This window comes from Photinus pyralis, unplaced genomic scaffold (genome assembly GCF_008802855.1).
Source record: "Photinus pyralis isolate 1611_PpyrPB1 unplaced genomic scaffold, Ppyr1.3 Ppyr1.4_LG3b, whole genome shotgun sequence".
Taxonomy (NCBI): domain Eukaryota; kingdom Metazoa; phylum Arthropoda; class Insecta; order Coleoptera; family Lampyridae; genus Photinus; species Photinus pyralis.
In genome coordinates, this window is record NW_022170510.1 from 22,873,435 (window position 1) to 22,897,185 (window position 23,751).

Sequence of the window (23,751 nt, forward strand, 5' to 3'; positions counted from 1 at the left end):
TAACAATCATTATTAATTATTTTCAAAAGTTATCGATAATTATAAAAAGTTATCGATAATTATCAAACGTTATCGATCATTATCGAAAATTAGCCTTACGATTTATCGATAATTGTCGATAATTATCGATAGTTATCAATTAATGATTAATCGATAATTATCAGACTGAACAGACTTATCGATAAATCGATAACAATTTCATTTATCGCTCAGCTCTAGTAGGTATACGAATTCACGTAAACTGGGACCGATTTATTTGTGCACAATGCTGCATGGTTATAAAAAAAGCTGATTCGCGAAATTTAGTTATCAAATGTGAATGTGGAAATGATGTAGCTGCCTGCTTGTAACGGACAATATTTTGCCTTAAAATTTTTTTTGATCGTTTTTTAATAACAATTAATCTCCCGCTTTCAGTAAAAATGTGGAACCTGCCTATTTTACTGCCTGTGAATAGAATGTATGAAATTGCATTCCTTCAAGGACAAGGACTGCAAGCTTCGTTCGTCTAAATGTATTATTATTTACATTACAAATTTACGCAAAGCTTCTTAAGGGATCTATTTTTAGAACATTCCAATCCTATTTATAAAACCATTCCAATGATAACACAAAAAACATCCGGAGTTCCTGACATCTGACGATTAAAAAGGAAAATATTCGAATGGTCAAAATAAATGGTTTGTAATGCTGCCATCTAATGTCAATGTAACGCTCCACTTTCGATCGCTCACGGACTTTCAAACGATCGAACTGCTCCTAGCGGCGGCCAGTTGGCACATGGTCACAAACTGTTATATGGGATCCGCGCTTCTGATAGTTATAAATTCAATGGTAATAATACTAAACAGAGAGATTCTTACATGCAATTACTCTAGATATCCTTTTACATGGACCACATCAAGGCATTCAAAATGTTTATTTTTAATTTCCGCATTCACTATCACACATGAAATTTTATTTACTCAACACAAAAATGATAATGCTCTTTAACAAACTTTCCTATACCTACGGGTTAGGGGAGCGAAGGGTAATCACGAACAGCGGCTAATGGCGAACATCCATTTGTATCTTGCAGTGCCAACTATTGGCATTTACATACAGTTAAATATAAAAGAAAATGCTATGACAAGTTGGTCGGTACAGCGCAAAGGAACCTAGCTTCCGGTTTATGAGAGTTATGGCGATTTGTGAATTTGTATGTGCTTTGTTATTAAAACGTTTTATGCAAAATTAAGGTAAGTTAGCTTTGTATTTTGGAATTTTAAAATTCTTTATGGATAGTTATAATCTCTAAGCTGATGGTTATCAGCAGGGACGATAGCTTTATCATATCATAGGTTTGTGTTTTTTATTTTTGTAACCTGAAATAATTTTGAAGGTCGTTTCGGGGAATCACGGACACTGTGTTCGGCATTACCAGACATGCGACTAAGCGCCGGAAACAAAAGTCTGAGATTCTTACATCTACACCTTTTAAGGCTACGTTAGAAGAGAAACAAAGAAAAAGAGAAGCGAAAGAAGCAACCTTGGAAAGAAGAGCCACAAAAAAACAGAAACCGAAAAAAAAATCGCACGTTAGAAAAGTTTTCGATTCGTCTAGTGAAGATGAAATAGATGAGAGTAAATTGTGCGACGACGATGAACTCGACGATATGGATTCCCAAAATATGATGGACTTTGAAGGAAACGAAGGAGAATCCTGCTTAGTATGTGGGGAATATGGAAAAGACGAAATTTGGTATCGTTGTGTTTCCTGTGGAGGTTGGGTACACAAAATGTGCAGTGGAAAAGATAGCGCTGTAAACTATATCTGCGATGTTACTTGCAGTTAATAAAAAAACTTAGTTGTCCAATTTTGTGTCTTTTTTGTTTTGTTCGGTATTACCCACCTGTTGTACATCATTACCCGAAACCTTCGGGCCATGCCGAACATGCGCACTTTTTTTAAAAAAAATATTGTGTCATTTTACAATTTAATTTTCGCATTTTTTGGTATTACAATTGATTTGTTAGGGTTTCCAGTATCTGTTCTCCTAATTGGTAGTTAGGTAATGGCTACACTTATAGAGTTACTGATTTTTTTTCTTAAGTGTTCGCAATTACCCTTCGCTCCCCTACGCACATTTCTTTTTACCATTGTATATATATATTTATACAATGCCATTACCCAGATTATTGTACCTACCAATTCACCATTTTAACGTTGTTGAATAATACCTACCTTTGTTCCTATCATTGGAATTGGGGAGTACCTAGTGCAACCCCGTGGATATAGTAGGTAAGTGAACGACTTGCTCTTCTTCTTAATCCCCCGACACTCTTCGGATATCACCAAGGCATTCTTTCGTGGAGTCCCCTATTAATAATGAAAATAGTGACAATAAGCTTGACTACTGTGTCCCATAGTTATATTGATTTTTAATCAAGTAACCTTTTCTAATGAATAGGTCTGTTTCTGTTAAACAGACCTGTTGTTATTTAACCGATCTGTTTCTATAAAAGTGACCTGTTTCCGTTGGCAACTTGATCAATGCAATAAGATCGATGGTGAGTTAAATGGTGTGTTAGGTGCGGTCAGTGAGTGGTCACAAGAAATAAATTCCGCGACAACTAAGCTGATTTGAATAGGCAGCAGGAAGCTGTTCTCAGACCTAAAGAACTTTTCAGAAATAGCGTGTGGTTAGACAATGTGTACCTCGAAATTTGTGAGGACAATAATGTACCTTCGTACTCGCTACTCTCTACTCGCCTTCGTTTTATTATAGAAATATAGATAGTAATTTAAATTTCGAGAGACACGTAATACATAAACTACCAGTTGACTTCTATTTACATTTTATGAATGTTTGGTTGCCTAACACCTAATTCACTAGACTGAACGTTTAAACGGTTTGAGCGTGAACTTAAGCAAACAAAAACAGTTTAATTTACCGCTTCCAAATTACGACAAAATATTCTATTTATAAAATGCCTAAGGTATAATACATATTCAAACATATCAAAACAATTTTCTGTGAAAGTAGAAAATTAGGAATAAATTTTACATATTTGGATTGACGCTATCTAATCGAGGATTTATTATTTGTGTTATGGAATTATTTTTAACTTCTAGCATTGATTATATACTACGATAATCAATGCTTCTATAGGCATCTTAACAGCAATCTGCTTTTAGAAAAAATCGGTATCTACCTTTGCTAATGCGAAATGCACACATAAGGAAAGCACAATTTTTTCTCAAATGATCCATAAGAGATTAAGGGGTAAGTTATACGGGGTCGCTATTAAAAATGGAACCAAAGCTCTCACCCTAAAACCATTTAAAATATCGTCATAGACATGAAAGTTATACACGCTTCTACTTGACATTAAGTAGCCTACATAGTGACTTACTCATTTCTTCTACCGTAGCTACTTCTGTTATACCCCTAACTGTTAGTTCGTATATCAATTCATCTGAAGAAAGGCGATTAATTTCGTATGGCGGAGCCATTGTAAAAAAAATTGGGAAAAAACTATTAGTGTCAAATCTAAACTTACTTAAAACTATCCTACCAAATCTAACCTAAAGAACTAAATTACCTAACCTAATTACATACTCCTACCTATACCTACGAATTATTTATGAACCTACTAAAAAAAATCAAACTATATCTAATTACAACTATACTCCAAATCTAACCCAACCGGCATCGGCAATAAGAACTAACAGGCGGAATTCCCTAGGAATTATAATAGGCAAAAGTTTGCGATACCAAAATAACACCAAATACACAACTAATATGGCAGAAAAATTACGTTGGGCGTCAAATTTATTAGGTGACAATGAAAGCGATAGCGACTCGTCAATAGTAGAGGTTAATGCGTGCTCTACTCCCAAGACCAATCGTGCGGATATTCGTACCAATAGTAAATCTATCCCAGTACTAAAATGGAACTTAAAATTTACAGGAAAACCAACGGACATGTCTCTTAGTGCATTTCTGGAACGCGTAAAGGAATTAAAAATTTCTCGTATTATTTCTGGCAAGGAATTCTTTGACTCTGCTAACGACTTGTTTAGTGATATAGCACTTATTTGGTTTAGGGCAAATAAAAGAAAGGTTCCGGATTGGGAGGGATTAGCCAGGTTATTGCGGGGGCTAGCTAGCGAATCCAGAACTCGTATTAATTACCGTAGTAAGATATTGTTGACACTGTGGATTATTTGCGGTGTGGACGAATTAATCCTATTAGTTTTTCTTATTATTGTAACTGTGCTTCACACCAATATTATAATTTGTAGTTTCATAATCATATTTAATTTCAAATCGAAATACAGACCTATTAAATTCCTCTCTGGCATCAATACCTAGTTTTTTTACACTTTCATTATGCTATGCTTGGAAGAGCCTATCCTCCTTGATCAAGAGGATTTACTACCTCGCTAGATCTGGCGCCCTTAAGATTTGAATTTTGTAGTAGCAAGTTTTCTTGGCAGAATACCTAACTTTACGACCCTCACGTGGAATGTGAACCGGCTACTGAGTATAAATCCAAGTTTAGTAGTGAATTTGTATTCTCCTAGTCAGATAGTAATTTTATTTTGCAGCATAAAATTGGCGCCCAACGTGGGGCTCGAACCCACGACCCTGACATTAAGATGCTCTACCGACTGAGCTAGCCGGGCCGACTCTGGAATTTTTATCGTAAGACGTTGAAAATGATTATCCATATACGCAGTATAGATCCCCATACATTCATCTGGGTGTTGAGTTCTTTCCTTAATTTGCTTAAATAGCATGCCGTTATAATTTCGGGGCTGGAATTTTTCCCGAAATATTCCAAACTTAAACTTATGACTACCATCCTAATATGATCCTAATATTTTAATTCGACGTTGTTTACTAACTATGTACACTAATCAAACTCCCATTTGGTATTCTCTTCAGGCTGCATCAAATTTGATAAAAAAAACTATACTGATTACTGATTCTCAACTATGCAATCAATTCGATCAGCCAACCAGTATCAAATACGGGAGCTAGGAGATAAATCCTGATAAACAGTGAATTCCAATAACTAAATCTCTATCTGCCTAGCCGCACCAAAAGCTAACCCAATCTCATCTCTAGGTCGAAAAATACGGTTATCCAAAATTGATATCCTCAAGAATTTCAAAGTGGGAAATGAACTTATGATAATTAAATTGTTAAACCTAGTGCTAACTTTGCCTAAATCTATGCAAAATGTCATACAGCTCTAACCTGAACTACCCTAACTATCTACTACCTACCCTACACACTGTTTCAAATTGCTACAACTATTCCCTGCATTATGAGGTTAACACATTTTTTTACTCCTATACTTTAATTGATATATTAAACATTTGCTACCTGTAGGTACTTATAATGATAGACATATCTACTGGCGATGTCAAAACTTCCGGTGCAGAACGGAGTGCGGGAGGAGGGTACATTCAAAGGGCGAAAATATCGTCCACACGACAATATCTTCTCCTCTTGTAGGAGGAAGGTATCCACAAAGGAAAAATGCAATATTTGGGAGAATTTCTTTAAGGGCTTGATTCTTCTTAGAGCGTAGATTTTGAAAGTAGGTACTACATATGTCAGGCGGCCTTTAAATATTTATATGTAAAGAGCGCCCTCCCCATTAATCATGTATCAGGAAAGTAAACATTGATAAATACAGCATGTTACTACCTTATACCCTAACTATTTACTAAGCTATTTCGGATTAAAAAATTCGCTTCATCTGCACAAGAGTTGTGGACAATTTATGTACTTGCTTCGTTTAAATTTATTTGGTACCATTTTGACAAACCAGTAGTCTTGTCCATCACAAGAACACACATACATACATTCTGTGTAAAAAATAACATTAACGACTTCAATGCTTTAAATAAATACCATTCTATCTTACAACACTAGACACCAAACTGGAAAAACATCATACCTACCAGTTTATTGAAGAACAATCTATATTACATGGGGGCTCTGCTATACAATAAATTGCCCAGAATTAAAACTTCATAAAGGCCGCAGCTTTAAAAATGCAATAAAAAATGCGTAGTCATTCCTGCTTTTTATTCTGTCGAAGAATATCTCGACCACGCATTCCAACTGTGATTTTTATATTTTTACACCTTACTCGTCTTTGTTTTCAGAAACTGTAATTGTGATACCTACCTTGTTTTAATTACCTACTTACTGTATATTCAAATACGTGTTCATATTATTTTTTTGTATTGTTTGAGAAGAATGACTTGTCCAATATCCCAAAACTGTGATCTACTGGATTAAATAAATATTATTATTATAGAACGTCCAAATATTTTGGATATTAAATTTAATGCATCCTATTTCATGGCGTTCCATCTCGATTGAAACATTTTCATATGGAACAACGTTATCGGTACCAAATAGTCCTAAGCAAAAGGCTGGACATCTTTTGTCTGGCGATTATTTCATAATAACATAATTATGTATACGCTTAATCGGCACGATTATAAGATCGGTAGTAATTTTTAATCTGAGCAGTCATTGGTCAAAAAGATGTCGCTCGTATTATCTTGTTCCTAGGATTAGGTATATTAATTTTTCCCGTGATTTTTGCAGTGTCCTCGCTGATCCAAACTTGTTTTTGCAGTTGTCGTTCTTCAACCCGTCCGTTCAGTTAAAGCTGGGCAAGGATATTTGTAAATGTGGTGGGTTGAGTTGGTAGAGCTGCTTTGACCGAAAGCCCGCCCACTCCAAAATAAAGGCAAAATAAAATATCTTCCTCGATGGTAACTGAGATATTATCCATGATTCGCATGACAGTACTTATGGATATGGTATATGTTCCACATCGAGTACGTATATGGTCTAATAGGTCAGTCTACCCCCAATAAGGAATAAATAAACATAGAAATGTTTAAGATTCAAATCCAATTTATTGGCATTTTTTTTCGCTATTTTTGAAATAAAATTCGGTAAATTTTCCTTACAATTTTTTTAGCTTTTCTAAAATTGTTTGACTGAAATGAGAACTTGTGTTCTAGAATGTATTGTGCATCATCTCAAATAACGAATTTATCCAACGCGTATACATCAAAACCCTATAGTTTTGGAATGATGACCGTGTAACGCAATAATTTCATTTATAATGAGCGTCTTTCTTTCTCGTGATTACAGTAGGTGGTTACCGAGGTGGTTACGCAGATATACCGTAGCTAATCATGAAAACCATGTTCTTGTGTTAACTATTTAATTACCTACTTGTCTTGGTCAGATTTACTGATTTCGGAAAACGACCATGTGTATTAAATTCACCTATACAAGGTGGTGACTTGCGTAACGCATCATAGGGATTTCAATGTAAAATTCATAACATGCGATTATTGGCTCCCCAAATTATTTTAGAGCAAAAATGTATTAAGGTCTTTTGTAGAAAAAATTGTTTTACTTACGTCAATCAACCGTATTAGATTTCAATTTTTTGCATAATAAAGACGGAAAATTGGAAAAATAAAACCGCCATCTATTTCAATAATCTGTGATGCCATGGAATTTTATAATACAAAAACTACGCCAATATCCGTCATGCCATGGAATGTCTGTTATAAAACAAATCAAATTCTATTTATATTTAGAACAGCAAATTCAACATAAAGAAAGACCAAATTACTAAAAACGGTTTCCTAATAATAGTACATTATATATCAAGGTAGAGAAGTACAGTATTATTGCCTGAGCACCAAGATTACATCTCGAGGCGCTTGCGCCGAGGGGTGTAAGGTGCGAAGGCAATAATAGACTTCTCTACCGTGGTATATATACTATTTTTTTCACTACTAGCACTTGAAATCCTCTAAATTAACATATTATATTGATAAGAGAGTGAACGGTTGGACAGAATTGTTTGTTTCTTAATTTAACATGTCAATCAAGTACGTGGAAGTACAAGTCAAACAGGCCGTATTTTGTTCTGTCATTGAGATTTTTCAAAGAGTAATTTCGTTCGAATTTTTTCAAAATGTGATAATTTTAGGTATGTAATTTCTCTGGAAATTGCGAATGGTGGCAATTATTCGTTTTAGAGAACTTGTCTAAACGTTCATTGAGCGAAATTTCGGGTTGTGTTTTCTAAAAGTGACAGCGTGACAGTTCCCATTATTGACTACTAGTTAATAATAAAAAATTATTAACCACTTTGAACAAATGCCGAGAAAGCCTACTTTACAAGTGGAAAAAAGGTTAATAATCATGTCATCAGACGCTAGTAGTGAAAAAAACAATTTACAATAAATGTTCGAATAAGTCACCATTAACTGCAAGACAGTAACCAAGTCGATCATAAAATCCATTTCGAACTGCTGCTAATTGATAACTGAGGCATTTTCTTTCGGTGATCCAAACGCGTTTGGATTGTTAAATCACGTTCTATCGAAGTGTGATCTTATGATCATGATTGCTAAAATCCTGAACAAAATGAACATAAAAGTTTTATGATCACAAATTCCTAACCTATAAATGCAAGGATATTTTTGCTCAAATGTTTGGTTAGTCAATATTTGTAACTGAAGAGAAGCATAAGCGTGCAAGTACTTCCTCTTGTATTTAAATTATTTTCATAATCCAAAAAATACCTAATTCGAATGCAAATGTGTACTCCGTAAACTTAACCACACTTTGATTTAAATTCGCGCGTTCTTTCGTAAAACGTGATACTACGAATCACGATTTTGAAATCATGATTGCTAAGTAGCCGAAAGAAAGCGCCTCTGGATATCTTTTTGTTTTAGAAAATCCCATGGCATCGCAGATTGTTGAAAAAGATGCGGGTTTTATTTTTCCAATTTTCCATCTTTATATGAAAAAAATTGAAAACTAATACGGTTGATTGGCGTAAAAAAAAATTTTCTACAAAAAACTTTAATACATTTTTGCTCTAAAATAATTTGGGGAGCCAATAATCACATGTTATGAATTTTACATTGAAATCCCTATGATGCGTTACGCAAGTCACCACCCTGTATACCTAATACGACGCAAGGTCGACGAAATTTTTTCACAAATTACCACAGTTTTTATCAACAATTGCTCTACAATCGCTTGGATATTTCAAAAAATTACCACAATGGCTAGAAAGTTGCTAAAATCGCTTAAAAATGTCCTCAATTGTTGGACAATCACCGCAATTGCTGGGCAATCGCTACAGTTGCTAGAAAATTGCCAAAATCGACACAATTGCTAAACAATCGCTCGATCTTGTACACCAAAATCGTTGAGTGTATATCTCAGTGCATACCATTTAAAGCGAGATTTAAAGTTTAAAAACAAAATACAAAACCTCTAAAATTCTTAGGATTTTCCCACAATTGAAAGTAGTCATTCACTCAAATTTGCTGCATATAATTTGATTCCCATCTCGATTCACACCTTCGTTCCATATCTTTTTAAACTGTTTGTAAAACGAGCCGATATGCCTCGCGATATGCACAATGTTGCTCAGTACGCGATACCCTCGACGATACCATTGATACATTCGATGACGATACCTAAACACACTACAACAAAATACAAAAGTGGCTCTGAATATAGGTATCGGCCCGCTTGATCAATATCATCTACTTTTGTTGCCATCTGTTTATCAATTTAAGGAAAAATTTAGAAATCAGTTGATAAATCCAGAAAGATAAGCAGACGAATTACTTTAGGAACCATAACGCAAAAAGAGGTACACGTCTGTCTATCTTGTTAAAAAGGGTTCAAAAATTAAAAAATGCTAGATATTTTTATATCTGCTATACTTTTAGATCACATGAACGGGCCATAGTGATTTCGGCCGTAGATTTTCGGCAAATTCTGATTTTTACAAAATCTATTCTCATTGCTACATTTTACACTCGATTTTACATTTATATCTACGGCAAACAAACCTATACCTACGTATCAAATCAAGTAAAACAACTGTATTGGCTAAAAGTAATAAATTAATAATAATAATAATAATGAAAAATAAATAGATTTAATACACACGTACACACATTGATGTGTAATAATTTATTTACAAAACAAGTAAGTCAAAATGAAATGATTGAATGTGAACACGAAGCCCCGGTGACAACAGGACTATAGCGTGTTACCTTCCTTGGACACGAAGATTCGAAATCTTTCCTGTAAGCACAAAGGAAAAATAGTATAAAAGGGGAATATATACGCAGATACTTACGTGCGATCTGCTTTAAAATTCTGTTATAAATAAGAAATCAACGTATTCGGAACAATTCAACCATATCCAGTAATCTGTAAAAGGGATATTCCTTTTCAATTTTAGTTATCTGACGAAATTATTGTGCATAGTGGAAAATTGCTCGTACACATGATTTGCAAATAAATATGAAAAGTTGATAGCGTAATAATGGTTGGACAATTTTGAAATTCGTTTATTGGCGCAGTTTTCGTACAGTGCGGTTTAAAACATTAGATTTAATTAGTAGTAGGAGTGAATATACTTAATTTGCATTGTTGCTTAAAAAAATGGGGACGAAAATGCGAGGGATAAACCACTTCAAATTTTGTGTATACTAAAATTCTAAAAGAAGTTCTAAAAATTCTAGAAATTCAAAAAAATTCTACTAGTGTACACCAAAATTCTACAGTGATTTTCGCCTCGTGCGAATGAATTTACAATATTGAGCGTTTGTAAATTAAGAGGATTGGATACCCCAATGATATGCGATTTTTGCTATATCTTCGTTATTTTTAATTCCATTTTCATGCGGTTTTCGACAATGTAATTGAAATTTATCGGCAAACAGTGCTGTTTCATTAAAATTTAAAATTTGTGAATATTTTGATATAAACTTTGTTGTTAGAAATAATTATTTTGAACAATTTAAATAGCGCCGATTACTTATACATTGCGGACACAATTATCACCAGCTAATCTAATTGTAAAAATCAATAACGAAATTAGAGGCATAAATAAGATTTACCTGATAGATGGCGCGTGATAAAAATCTTGTGTGCGTGATGAATAAAGAAAAGTATCTCGAAAAGTACTACGAATGTGGCAACGCCGCGGAGAGTCGTCTAATCTCGCGTCCCTCGCGTCTAATAATAGCGCCGCGCGCTTCTTGGCACAAATCGTTTTGTTTTATGATATAATGAAAACAAGATAATGCTAGATTGCCGTTCTAAATTCGTCATTCAGTTCATTTATCCAAGAAAGAGCGAATAACCATTTTACTAAACCTGACACACTGACAACTGACAGTTTGGACGTTATTGAGTAATTTTTGATGAGCGAATTATTGATATTAAAATCAATATCTTGAAATCTGAGAACTTCAATGTTAAAACCCTACACCATTTTGAAGCGCCTCGTTTAGAGGACCATAAAAAACTAAAAAAATACAGGGTGTTCAATTTAAAAAATATGCTCAACATGACATAACATAAGGGACTGTTTGTTTACGCATGAAATAGTCACGTGGTCTCCAATCCTCTTAATGTAATTTGTATGCAATTGATCAGACATTAAAAACAATTCAATAGACAGCCAGAGTAAAACAATACACTAACTACAGTGACTCACGTGTAGAACCCTACCTATGATCACGTGACAAAAGAATTTCAACCAAGAAAAGATCTCAAAGTAGATTTATTTAAATTATTTTTACAGAAATACTACAAATTTTGAAATAATTGTTTTGTATCTTGAATTTGAAACAAACGCGATTGTAAAAAGCACTAGAAGATTATTCAAATGAAAGTGATGGTGGATTTCAAAAACTACGAAATAGTAATACTTGCATTTGAACTATTTCTCGGTGGTGGCAGTTGTGCAATGTTCCCATACGTTATCGGTCGAAATTGGGGATTCATTATTGTGGCCGTTGGGAAGATTGGGCCCATTGCAGCTCTGATAATGTTCGGTTGTATCGCCATGGGCACTTGACGTCTTCGGCCGCCGCCGCGAGGTGTGTGGAGAATTTGTACGTTGGGTAGGATGTTAGCGGGACGAATTGCACGAGGGCCGTAATTGGATGGGTGAATTTGTATGGGAGGTTCAATAGGTCGATTGGTCCACTGTCCAACTTGTACCATTTGCGTTTTTCCCTTCGAGAGTAGCTGCGAGCCAACAATTTTGCTGGGCCAGCAGTCCTCAAACGACGTACCGGGAGGGAAGTACGATTTGATATTATTTAAACTAATGACCGCGCACGCATCCTTAGAGAAAAGTTCTTCTCTAATCCCTTGAAGTTTGCAACAAAACTTGAGGTACGCCAAATCCCACCCTTCTAATTGGTCAATGTTTAACTTCAAGCTGTCACTCTCGTCTTCGAAATAAAATTGCGGTACGTACTTTTCGCCCGCGCTAACGCTGTAAGGTACAACCGACTCCTTGTTGATGCGCACAAAACCGCACCTGTCGGTTATACCCTTATTTTTCATTAAAAGCTTGGAATAACACGTTTCTAAGAAGTTATGGAGTTCTATAACATCATCAAGTCGCACGACTAAATCTAACGGGGTGAATTGATCACCAAATTGTAAGTCACAATGTTGAACGTTTATTTCGTTCAATAAACGAAGTTCAGCTTCAGTAACGTAGAAACTTTTAACGCAGGCGCACTTATAAATCTCTTGATTAAAACAATGTAAAAATTTGTTTAACACTTTCATCTCCACAACACGAACCGAACACAGTTTTTGCCCCTCTCTTATTATATAAGGTATCAGAGCTTTATTCACAGTAGTCCACCCGAAATGACCACGTAAAGATTCGTCGTCTTTCAGATTCGTTACATTATTTGATTTAATTATTTTAGTTACCGTAATATCTTTACTCGGTGTTAGGAAATTGAATATTGTACCGTTATGTTGTATCGTCTGCACTTGACTTAAAGGAGCGGGAGTCGACATTCTCACTTTATTCGCTTCCATCATTTTATCGGCGAGGTTCTGAATTTCGGTTTCATCAAAACGTTCTTGCTTTACGCCGGTTTCCATTGTTGCAATTTGATCTCTAACACCTACACTTACACCAACAAATACGTTTTTACACTTAAACTAATTTTAACGACATTAAAATTAAATAAAACAGTGCAGCAATAACAATTTACGATCAGCTGTTTGACAAACAACCGACTAAGGACGGTCGATAATCGTATTTACTGTCACAGCCGGTTTGGATCCAAACTAATACCGCTATTTCTAAATTAGAACGTGGATCTTGCCACGCCTAACGATCGACAACCAGCATAACCCGCATACTCGCCACGCAAGCGTACCGTTACAACACGAATGTAAAATAGGTAGAGGATAATTTAAACACATTCAGAGCAATCGTAAATCAAACACAGTTGATATAAAAATTACACAACAAGTCGGTTATGACTATTATGTCATAACTTAAATAACTGAAATTGTTTCCAATAAACGAATTAGGAATTCCCGGTTCTCGTATTAAAATTTCACATCTGCGCACTTCTACACACATACCTACATAACGTGACCACTTTTTAGCGCATTTCCACAAAAATAAAAAATGGGCTATTGTGGCCACTTTGTCCGTCCGTCCGGTAGTTCGTTGAGACGTTACTAGTTCTTTATCTTAAGAGCTATTGTTCTACTTTTTCGCTATTTGGTTCGTTATGGTTTCGAGACTTGGCACCAAGGAAGGAATTTTTCTGCGTTTATTGCTAAAAAAGTTACTGTAAAAAAACCAAAAAACCGTTTTTTACATGTTCCATAGTTTTACAATTTTGCCGTTTATTAACGATCCTCGAGATCGTTTACAATTTTGTATTGCTGTCTGTCGTCCGTCTGTTGGTCTGTCCGTCTGTTCCTTTGTCTGTCTGTCCATCCATCTGTCCGTGTGAACGATAACTTTGTTTAGGAATGTACGATCGCTTTTACATCTCCGTTTAGTTATGAACTGAATTGCATAAAATTCAATATGGGCATAGCTTTAGCCATATAATACGCAATGGCAAAAGTTGAGTCGAATCTATTCAAAATTCACAGTGCCCTTTTCGCATCTCGACTATTTATAAACCGAATTGCAAACTTTTTTTAATTATAAAATTAAATTAATTATAAAGTATGTGCTTGGAATAAAGGAAAATCTAACGCCAGTTTCAAAATTTTATTTTGCGCATGAGCAGTGCCAACTTTTTTTCTATGGAAGCATTTAAGTGAAATTTGATGCATAGGCACTTGGAATAAAGGAAAATCTAACGCCAGTTTCAAAATTTGGTTTTGCGCATGCGCAGTGCCATCTTTTTTATTTAGAAAAGCATTGAAATGAAATTCTTCTTATAAGCTGAAATTGAAGTAGCACGTCAAAAATGGATTGCACATTTGCAACGCTATCTTTCATATTTGTGGCCGGATGGTTACGATTTTAACAGAAGTTGCATTTTACAGATGGGAAATGAATGCAAGTGGAAATGCGCCTTTTGTAAATCGTTTACGATTACTTTTTAACTTGCTAGTAATATTTTTGCCTGCCTAAGCCGGGAAATGATAAGTTTCTAGATTCGTTTGGCTACGGAAAACAAAACTTTGTATGGCAAGGAGAGCCGTGGTTTGAGGCATCTCAGTTTATGTGTTGCAATATTTCTGAAATCCATCGCTACCCGCATTTTTTACAGGAAGAATACCTATGTTATCTAAAAACCGGACACTTTTGTGGTTTTTCGGAGCAACCGGATATATATCAGGTAAAAGGGACTGCCCTGTTCAAAACGACGTTTGATGGTTACATTAACTATACAGAGTGGTACCTAGCGTGACGCAGCATAGGATTTCAATGGTAATCTCTTCATAGTCAATTACTGTAGCTCCCCTAATTATTTTAGAGCAAAAGTCTAAACACGTTTTTTTAAAGTAAAAAATATTACATCTGTTCATACTCTATTACTTATAATTTTCCGTTTTTCAAAACCGTGGAAATCGACAAAATAAAAAGGTTCATTTTTCAATTAATCAGATATGCCTTGGAATTGCTTAAAGAAACAGTGGTCAAGTTTCATTATTTGCCTTTGGCGTATTAAATGTATACTTTTGTTTATAAATTAGTTAATCATAATAGTACATTATACAGGGTGTCCCTAAAAGGTTTGTACAACGCGCTACCAGGGGTTCTTAGTATCAAAATAGGACGATTTAACCCAACTTACCTCTATCCAAAAGTGCTTCGGTAAGGCGCTATCTACCGCCCAAGATTAAAAAAAATCGTTATTTTTATTTTATCGGAAAATGGTTTTGCCGATTAACATGAAATTCGGGATATGAATGTGTAATGTAAAAAGGGTCTTTGTGATATCATCGTTTTGATTGTAGTTGCTATGTAGGTGGTAAAATACTGACTACCATAATAAGGTAGTATTCAGTTGTTTTTATTTCAGAAATCAAATGATTAACGAAAAACAATTTTCAGCACATCCATGTAAAGTACCATTTCGATCCTTTTTTATTTTTTGAACTTTCTGTGTTGCTGTTGCGTTAATAACTAATTTTTATGATCTGGACAAAATGGGTTCTGACTTCTGAGTGACGTCATTCGTATTTTAATACTAAACGTTTATTGGCTGAAAGTTACGAGGCAACCTACTCTTTCTACTAACCTTGGGCCGGAACTTACTACAACCTTCAAGTTGGCTAAAACAAAAGAAATAAATGTGGGCGCCACCAGCTCACTTCCTAATCCGTTATTAAAATAAACCCATTGAATTACTGATTAAACTTCCTGGAAGCATCCACTGGAACCCCACCCAAAACAATGTAAATAAACTTTACGTAAAACACACACACACAAAATCTGTACTTGATTTGTCGGTCGGTCGTTTCCGGTCAGGGAGGCTATGATTTTCGGATCGAACTTAACGACGAATATAAAAAATGTTTTGAGACTTGGTAAAATATTCCCCTGAACGAGCCCCTTTTTAGGGCATTTCCACAAAAATTTAAAAAATGCGCTATTGTGGCCACTTTGTCCGTCCTTCCGTTCGTCCTTACAGTCATTCGTCCGCTACTAGTTCTTTATCTTAAGAGCTTGTTCTACATTTTTCACTATTTGGTTCGGTAGTGTCGAAACTTGCACTAAGGCAGGAATTTTTCTGTGTTTTTTTTTTCATGTGCCTACCATAATTTTACACTTTGCCGCTTATTAACGATCCTCGAGATCGTTTATAATTCTGTATTGCTGTCTGGCTGTTCGTGTGCAGTTGTGCGCGATGACTTTTGTATTTCAGAAATCCAAATTTTTTATTTGTTAGGACATTTAAATGAAATTTCGTATATGGGTATCTATACTGTATAGGCAGATCGAATAAAGGTAATCAAAAAATGTTTTGCGCATGCGCAATCCGATGCAACTAAAGACACTTAAAAGAATTATTGCGCATTCCCAGACCCACAATTGTTGTACAATTTTAGAGTAGGATTCTTGTTATAAACTGAAATTGAAGTAGTACGTCAAAAATGGATTGCCCATGTGCAACGCCAAGGTTCTTACTTATTTGTGGTGGGATTTTTACGATATTTTAACAGAAATTGCATCTTACAAATGAAATGGGAAATGAATCCGCTTTTTGTAAATCGTTTACAATTACTTTTTTAACTTTTTTTTTTCATTTTCAAACTTTTCGCGCAATTTTATCACAAGCACCTATAGGTTCAGATTTACTGAGTATACGTTTCAAGAACATTAAACGACTAAGAACAAAAATACTTAGTGATAAACTTACTTCGATACTTATCGAAAAAGCATTGTTAATAACCACTGTATGGGCGACCAAGGATGCTATATTATACCACAGATAAATTTATCTGTGATTATACTATATATTATAGCATCCTTCATGGGCGACAATTTATCTTTTTGTCAGAAATTTACTGACCATAAACCGTTACAATGGTATTCCACACCACACAAATCCAATGGAGAATAAAATTAGAAGAATTGTAACGGTTTAATTTCTCTATTAAAAGCAAGCACGCCGGCAAGGGAGTGGTTTACAGGATTGACCCCCCCCCCCCCTCAAACATGAAAAGCGGAGAAAATTGATTGATAAATCACTATAAAACTGCCAGCTGTCTGACTGGGAAACTGATAAATTGCTAACTTGTTTTAGGATTCAGTAATTACTTTGGTAATCGATCATTGTTGGTTATTTTTTACTGTCGTATAATATAACGAATATGATGAATTTGAACTATATGTATTTGTGGACTCTAAAACGCGATACGTTGGCAAACACGACTGTTTGCTTTGAGTACCAGTACAAATACACTCCTGGGTAATTTACCTGTCCGGCTGTCCCTTTAGGGACTCTGATGGTACCGATTTTGGTACAAACAATATACAAGTTTTCGGGGGTTGTTGAAATCCTAAACAATCATTCTTGATTAGAGGTTTGTTAAACTGGGAAATTTCAATTGCACAGTCAAGCTACTAAGATTTTTATGTGGTAACGTAACTTATAATTTTGAATATTTGTGCTTCGCTATCCCATTGTGGTTTATTTTTGATTTGATATTTGCTGTAAATAAAGAAGTATTTCTTTTCGTACCTAAATTGATTTTTACTGTTAATACTACCGTCGTATCTTCTCAATTTCATACGGGGAGAGTTAATTTAGAAAAACCATTGGTAGGTGCAACGAAGTTCCGAAGATCATTTTACCAAGAACCGAACTATACCGCTGTGGAAGATGCTCAAGCTCTTATTTTGTGTTTAACAGTGAGCTAGTTGGCCGTTTATGCGGCGGGATTGAAGAAAAGCAGTACTAACTCTACCTACCCGTTGTAGAATATGGTTACAACATTTTTAATTTAACACCTAACACAAATGCCGATGCCCTTTCGAAATTCAGACGAAAGAAACCGATTCCTTTTGGCATGTACTCGATGACATATGACATGTTAAACTGTTCATTTAGAACAGATTCCCACATCCGCCAAAATTTAGGAACCTTAACCAGGAAGAAAATAAGTTAAGTTTAGCAGTATAAATAAGGAAATGCTGTCAAACCCAGAAGAGTTGCTATACACTAGGAAGCAAAATGCAAACCTATTCAAAACAACAGTATGCAGTCTTCGCAAGGACGGGGCGTCAGCATTTCCTCAATAACAATAAAAAGTAAACTAGTAGGTTAAGAAAGTATAATGTCTGTGATATAAATAGCTTTTAAGAATCTACAATAAAACATTATCAATTCGCAAACGGTCGAGTGAAGGTACCGAGGTGTTGAGATAATCCCCGACCTTGTGTAAGATTCCGCTTGGGAGCGCTAGGATTTACCACCCTAACGCTACATTAAACAAACATTCCATTTCCAACGATAGATATCGATCCGCCCGATTTGATTGCCCTTAAAATTCGAATACCCCTCGTGACCAATTTCCATCAATTAACATCCCAGTCAACTCCTTAGAAAATCTCCAAAACCAACCAGATGATACTATGTCAACGATAGGAAATGTCCACAATCAAATTTCTATTTTCGATATAAGTACCCTGAAATTTAAACAAGTATAAATTGTGCAAAACTCTTGTGCAGATAAAACGCATTTTTTAACTGAAATAGCTTTTGTTTTGACATCACCAATGGATATACTTCTTGCAGACGTCTCAATCGCTCTCTGTGAGTACCCTCTTCCGACAATCCGTTCTTGAGGTATAAGGGAATATACTCGATCACGATAAGAGGTCGAGGATGAGCGCTATGGTTGGTAGAAATTAATTCCATTCGTTGAGGTACCTTTCATTGAGGTACCTTTCATTACATGTACCATGAAGGATAAAACTAGTTCCCCCCCCCCCCCCCCTCCAACCCCGCCGTCTGGCACACCTTCAAGGTATAGGCTACCTACTGCGAAAAATTGCAGGACTCTAGGACCATTCCCCTAGAAGTAGTTCGAAACGGCAGAAGTGGGCTCGGACGGACAAAACGCAAACAATAGCCCATTTTTTATAATTCTTAAAAAATGCACTAAAAATCCTAAACGTAACGATGAAGCTCACATAGTGCCCTCTAACGCTGAGAGAAGCCCAATTTTGTAAATTGCAAATTACCCCATTAATTACGCAAACTAGCAAATCTTCACTGAACTTGTTGTAAGCAAAGAATCGAAGTTGAATTTTCAGAAAATAATTTCGATCTTGACGAATTACGTATCTAATTAACTTCGATAAAGAATTAGATGTCACTTATCACTTATACTTATGCATTAAGGAAACTGAATCCAGATTCCTTACTCAATGCATGTACTTACTTCGAAAAACCGAACGTTTACGAAAAATTATCAATAGTACTACAAAGCGGCGACAATGATTAGAATTCCCTAAAATTTAAAATGTGTACAAAGTGATTAATAGATGTACCTACCTAACTGATAAGAACAGCATAAGGGAAATCATCCCAAACTAATATGAAGGAAAATTAAACCATCGCGGAATTGCCGAAACCCTAATAATAAAAGAAAATATTGGTAAACAATCAAAATTCTTAACAATAATCGATAGCTTTTCTAAGTAGGCTCAAACTTCCAATCAAACTTACTCACGAGTCACGAGCACAGAAATCGCCGATAATCTTATTAAAAACTTTTCCCATCATAGAATCCCCAACCAAATAGTTGTCGATAATGGAACAGAATTTAAAAATTCTGTTATGGCCGGATTATTAAATGCCTATACAGTATACACAATATAAAGTTACACTTTGTTTCTTCGCCAATTGAGTACACAATATTGGCGTATAATCACTCACATTCCACAACAAAATTTAAACCATTCGACGTAATCAACGACCCATTCGGTTTAAAAATTGACTCAATTGAACTCTTACATCGATAACCATAAACAAAATGCGAAATTACCTACTTAATACATACAAGGTAAATTTAAATTAAAAATGAAATTTCAGAAAAAGTCAATAAAATTCGACATGCAACAACAATATTTTCGAACCTGGACAAAAAGCATTTGTAAAAAATCACATTAGACATAAGGACGCTAATAAAATTTAAACCACCTTCCGAAATAAAAGTATTGAAAGGAAAACTGTATCCACTATCCGCAAAATAAATTTCACATGGACAATTTAAAACAACATCTACTTACGTAGAATATATTCCTTTGCTTATTAAGTGTATGTAATGTGTGTTTTCTACTACCACGGCCGGATTTAAGCATAGGCGCGCTCCTAGGGGCGCCCGCCACATACTTTCACATTTATGAAAGCAATGAATGATGATGACATTGGAAGCAGACCAGCGGGTGGCTTCATGGGCACAGAGCAAAAGACATGTTTAATGGGCTGTGTACATGAAAGAAAATGATCTGGATATAAAAAACTATCGTGGTCTTACGACAACGCCTGCAATGAGCGGAATATACAACGGATTGCGTTTTAGAAGTAATAGCGTGGATATCTTGCGCTGGACATTCATAGCCCCCCCTCCCTCGGCCCGAACTGACCGGTTTCCCCATTTTTCCATTTTCGTTTTTGGTTTATAACAGTATTGTCGTTTTTTTTTACGTTTGACTTCGAATATCTCGTTAACTATTACTCTGAGGGAAAAAATGAATAGAAATGAATTTGTTTAGAATCGAATTTTCTACAAGATAGCAAGGGGTTGGGTACGTACATTTTCGAATGTTATTTTTTTTATGGAAAAATACAAAAAGTTATCTCGAAAATTAGTAAATTGTTATTACTAGGTAAAATTCATCCCAACTTTTTGAATATACATATTTGGCTTTTGATAACAAACCAATGGCCCGTATGAATAAAAGTAAGCAAATGCTTATACTTGAAAAACCAGTATGAAGGGGTATTTACTATGAATTTTGCAAGTATAAGCATTTGCTTACTTTTATTCATACGGGCCAATGTGTCAAACTCGATCACCGTAGGTTTTATACGTATTGAATAATTAAATAAACAGATTTTTAAAAAACCGCATGCTTTGTCTTGAAAGACTGGGTGATTCGCAGAGCATTCTCAATTTATTTTACACATCGCGGAACCCCAAAAACAAAGTTTTCCAACTATCCTAATGATTTTTGCAAATCGACGGGAATTTAATATAACTTCCGAAATATAAAAAATGTAACTTTCTAATAGGCGAATGGAAAGCTCTTTTTATAGGAAAGATGCACATTAAAAAAATAATTTCAAGCTAATAATTTGAGAGAGAATTTAAATTTTAAAATTTAAAAGTTATTCGCAGATTTATATTTTAATTTGTAAAACTTCAGAAACTATATAATTAATGCTGGATCATTAATTATTCTGCCTCATTCTTTTGCACTTTGTCAAAAACTCTGTTTAACATTTCCTTTGTCTACTTTTTTTTCTTCATGATTCCTCGAACCTGTTCCTCGACTATTACACCAGAATCGGAAACAGACAAGCTCATGAGAAAATGTGTTAGGCGTCTACGCGTTTGATTAGTAACAAGTCACAACACAAAATGAGTACGAAAAAATGGCATACGGGTCTACATAAATCCGAAAATGGACTATGTGGTTTAAATGACAACACCTATTTTATATTCAATATTTCTGGTTGTACATGAAATTGTGTTTCTTTTGATACTCGCACGTCAATATCCACCATTGACGACTATTTGTAATATTTCGCTTTCATGAAAAGTTGGATTTTTAAATTCATTATTTGAAAATCGTTGTAGTTATGGAAACCACCGTGTAAAGGAAGCGTTCAGGATGATCTTAACTATGGCTCTCGAAATTTAATAAGCATTCAAATTTCAATAACAAAGACTTTACTGATCAAGGAACCAGGGAAATACAATACAATGCGCTATATGATATAACGAGGAGATACTACGCGAGTGATATACTAACTCTATGACACCGATGCGCCCCAAGCCCATCATCATACATTATCAGCTTTAAGTTTTTGTGTGAAACTATTCCTGCCGGCGTTGTTTGAAATTTTTTTCCGAGTCGAAGGCGGTTCTTGATGTACACGGGGGATGGCTCGCTATACGGGTTTCCGTTATCCTCCAATATAGATTGATTTAACTGTTTACAACAGAACGAGTCATTAACAGCTTTGGAGATTCACGACTTACTACTGTAACTTAAAGTCACCGTAACGCCTTCTCTTCTAAGTGTAAATACCTTACAATACCACAAATTTTGGGTAAATTACCACGCGTTGGATGAATTTATTCGAAGAACTGTATCCGTCCGTAGACCAACGTGCAATTTTCTTAACAGATGAGAAACTTACTCGTGAAGGAAGGACCCGCTTGTGTTTACGCACCGTTACTGAATCATGTTTGTTTGTTATACTGTACAGGTAATTATGCCTTTACATTCTTTATTAAGTATTTATTATGTATTCACGAGAAACTTTATTATCAGTGTGATGTTGCTTTGCATGATTCGATTTAACTATACCGTGAACCTAATACAGTTCGATTCTTCGCTGTATCTGTTACTTTCTTTCTCGTGCGGACGGCAGCTCTTGCGTCTTAGCAATACGAAAAGGGGGTCCTTTAATTAAACTTTGTTTTATTACCTAATGCGGTTTTGGTTGTGAAATACTCACTACTGGCATCTGTTCGTGTTAAATTATGGTAGCCGACGCCGTTTTAAACACTTAAATGCATGCGAAATAGGGGTTTACAGTATAGTTGAATTCCGTAGTTCTAATTTAATAAGCGTAGGTATAGCTGAAACCATAAAACAATTTTTTGGACAGTAAAAGTTTATTTAAAAACAGTGGCTGATTAGAAAAAAAATAATGAACATGTGCAGTATTAGGAGTTTATTCAAAACGAGATGATTGTGGCGGACTCTGTGACGTAATAAGCTCGACCAATCAGCTGCTAGAACCAGTCAGATGGCATTCGACTTGGCAATATTGCGGGAGAATGTCATTTGTAATTTGCGTCATCTGTCACAGGCACTTGTCGTTCACTTTCGCGTTAGATGCCACAACCGCATTTATATTTACAAGCCTTGCTGAGAATTATGGCAACACTGCATGGAAGGCTGATTTCCTAATGTTTCCTAATTCAACTTGGCAGATTTCAGGTGTATTTTATACGTGTTTTGGGTGTAATATTCCTATTTACCTGTTCTAACAGAGCGAAATTGCGACAATTTGCGTTACTCCGTATGGAATCAACAGAAATTATTACCTATTCAGGTAAGTTGCTAAACAAAATATATCGATTTGTTGTCATAACCCCTAAAGCAGGCTACTCGTTACTGTTATCCATTTTTGTAAATGAATAAAATATACTCACAATTGTAAGCTGCCTAAGTATCTTTCTTCTGTATTAAAACCACCAAGGCGAAACACAGGAGAGAGGCAAAATGCCATTTTTCAAGAGCAACAAGTCGCCATTAAAACGTTAATCGGCCCACCGATTGACTTTCGGACAACGTTGCCAAACTTCTCAGCATGGGTTGTAATTATAGACGACTGTGTAGATGCTGTTAAACCTCTTAAAACGTCAGACCCTCCACCCTCGTACAAGGTTGCCAGCTCACTTTTACGTGATTGGTTGTAGGTTTGTGAGCTATTTAGACTGAAGCGTTTCAAATTCGGACTAAAAACCTAATTTAAAATTCCTACTTAACAAAAGACGATTATCCCCGACATTTTACGCAAGTTCACTTTCTTAAAATTTCAAGTTCGTTCTTTTAAAAAATGGTCTCATATTTCAAGATAAATTAGAAAAAGGTGTTCCGTCGGGAAAACAT

General features: G+C 35.3%; 3 protein-coding genes and 1 long non-coding RNA gene across 6 annotated transcripts in view; 1 reads left to right on the plus strand and 3 right to left on the minus strand.

The window, feature by feature from the left end:
• The window catches only part of LOC116167191, a 164,149-nt gene that overhangs the window by 86,872 nt on the left and 53,526 nt on the right, over positions 1-23,751 (minus strand). The window contains exon 1 of one of the 3 annotated variants that reach the window (XM_031482457.1): positions 2,225-2,348. The exons of the other annotated variants lie outside the window; for them this stretch is intronic. Coding sequence (XP_031338317.1) covers positions 2,225-2,239 — 15 coding nt within the window. The 5' untranslated portion in view covers positions 2,240-2,348. Of the gene's footprint in view, positions 1-2,224; positions 2,349-23,751 lie in introns of those variants that run through there. 3 annotated transcript variants of the gene reach the window in all.
• Positions 1,172-1,957, plus strand: LOC116167206 (PHD finger protein ALFIN-LIKE 6-like). Its single transcript, XM_031482473.1, has 2 exons — positions 1,172-1,238; positions 1,382-1,957. Exons 1-2 carry the CDS (start codon positions 1,201-1,203, stop codon positions 1,833-1,835), a joined length of 492 nt encoding a protein of 163 aa, XP_031338333.1. The 5' UTR covers positions 1,172-1,200; the 3' UTR covers positions 1,836-1,957.
• Positions 9,853-13,199, minus strand: LOC116167189. The gene is made up of 3 exons (XM_031482450.1): positions 11,805-13,199; positions 10,219-10,292; positions 9,853-10,163 (listed from the first exon to the last, which is right to left on the minus strand). Exons 1-2 carry the CDS (start codon positions 13,002-13,004, stop codon positions 10,275-10,277), a joined length of 1,218 nt encoding a protein of 405 aa, XP_031338310.1. The 5' UTR covers positions 13,005-13,199; the 3' UTR covers positions 9,853-10,163; positions 10,219-10,274.
• LOC116167207 lies at positions 18,933-19,746 on the minus strand. The gene is made up of 3 exons (XR_004144476.1): positions 19,565-19,746; positions 19,391-19,471; positions 18,933-19,346 (listed from the first exon to the last, which is right to left on the minus strand). It is a non-coding gene; the product is annotated as an uncharacterized LOC116167207 (long non-coding RNA).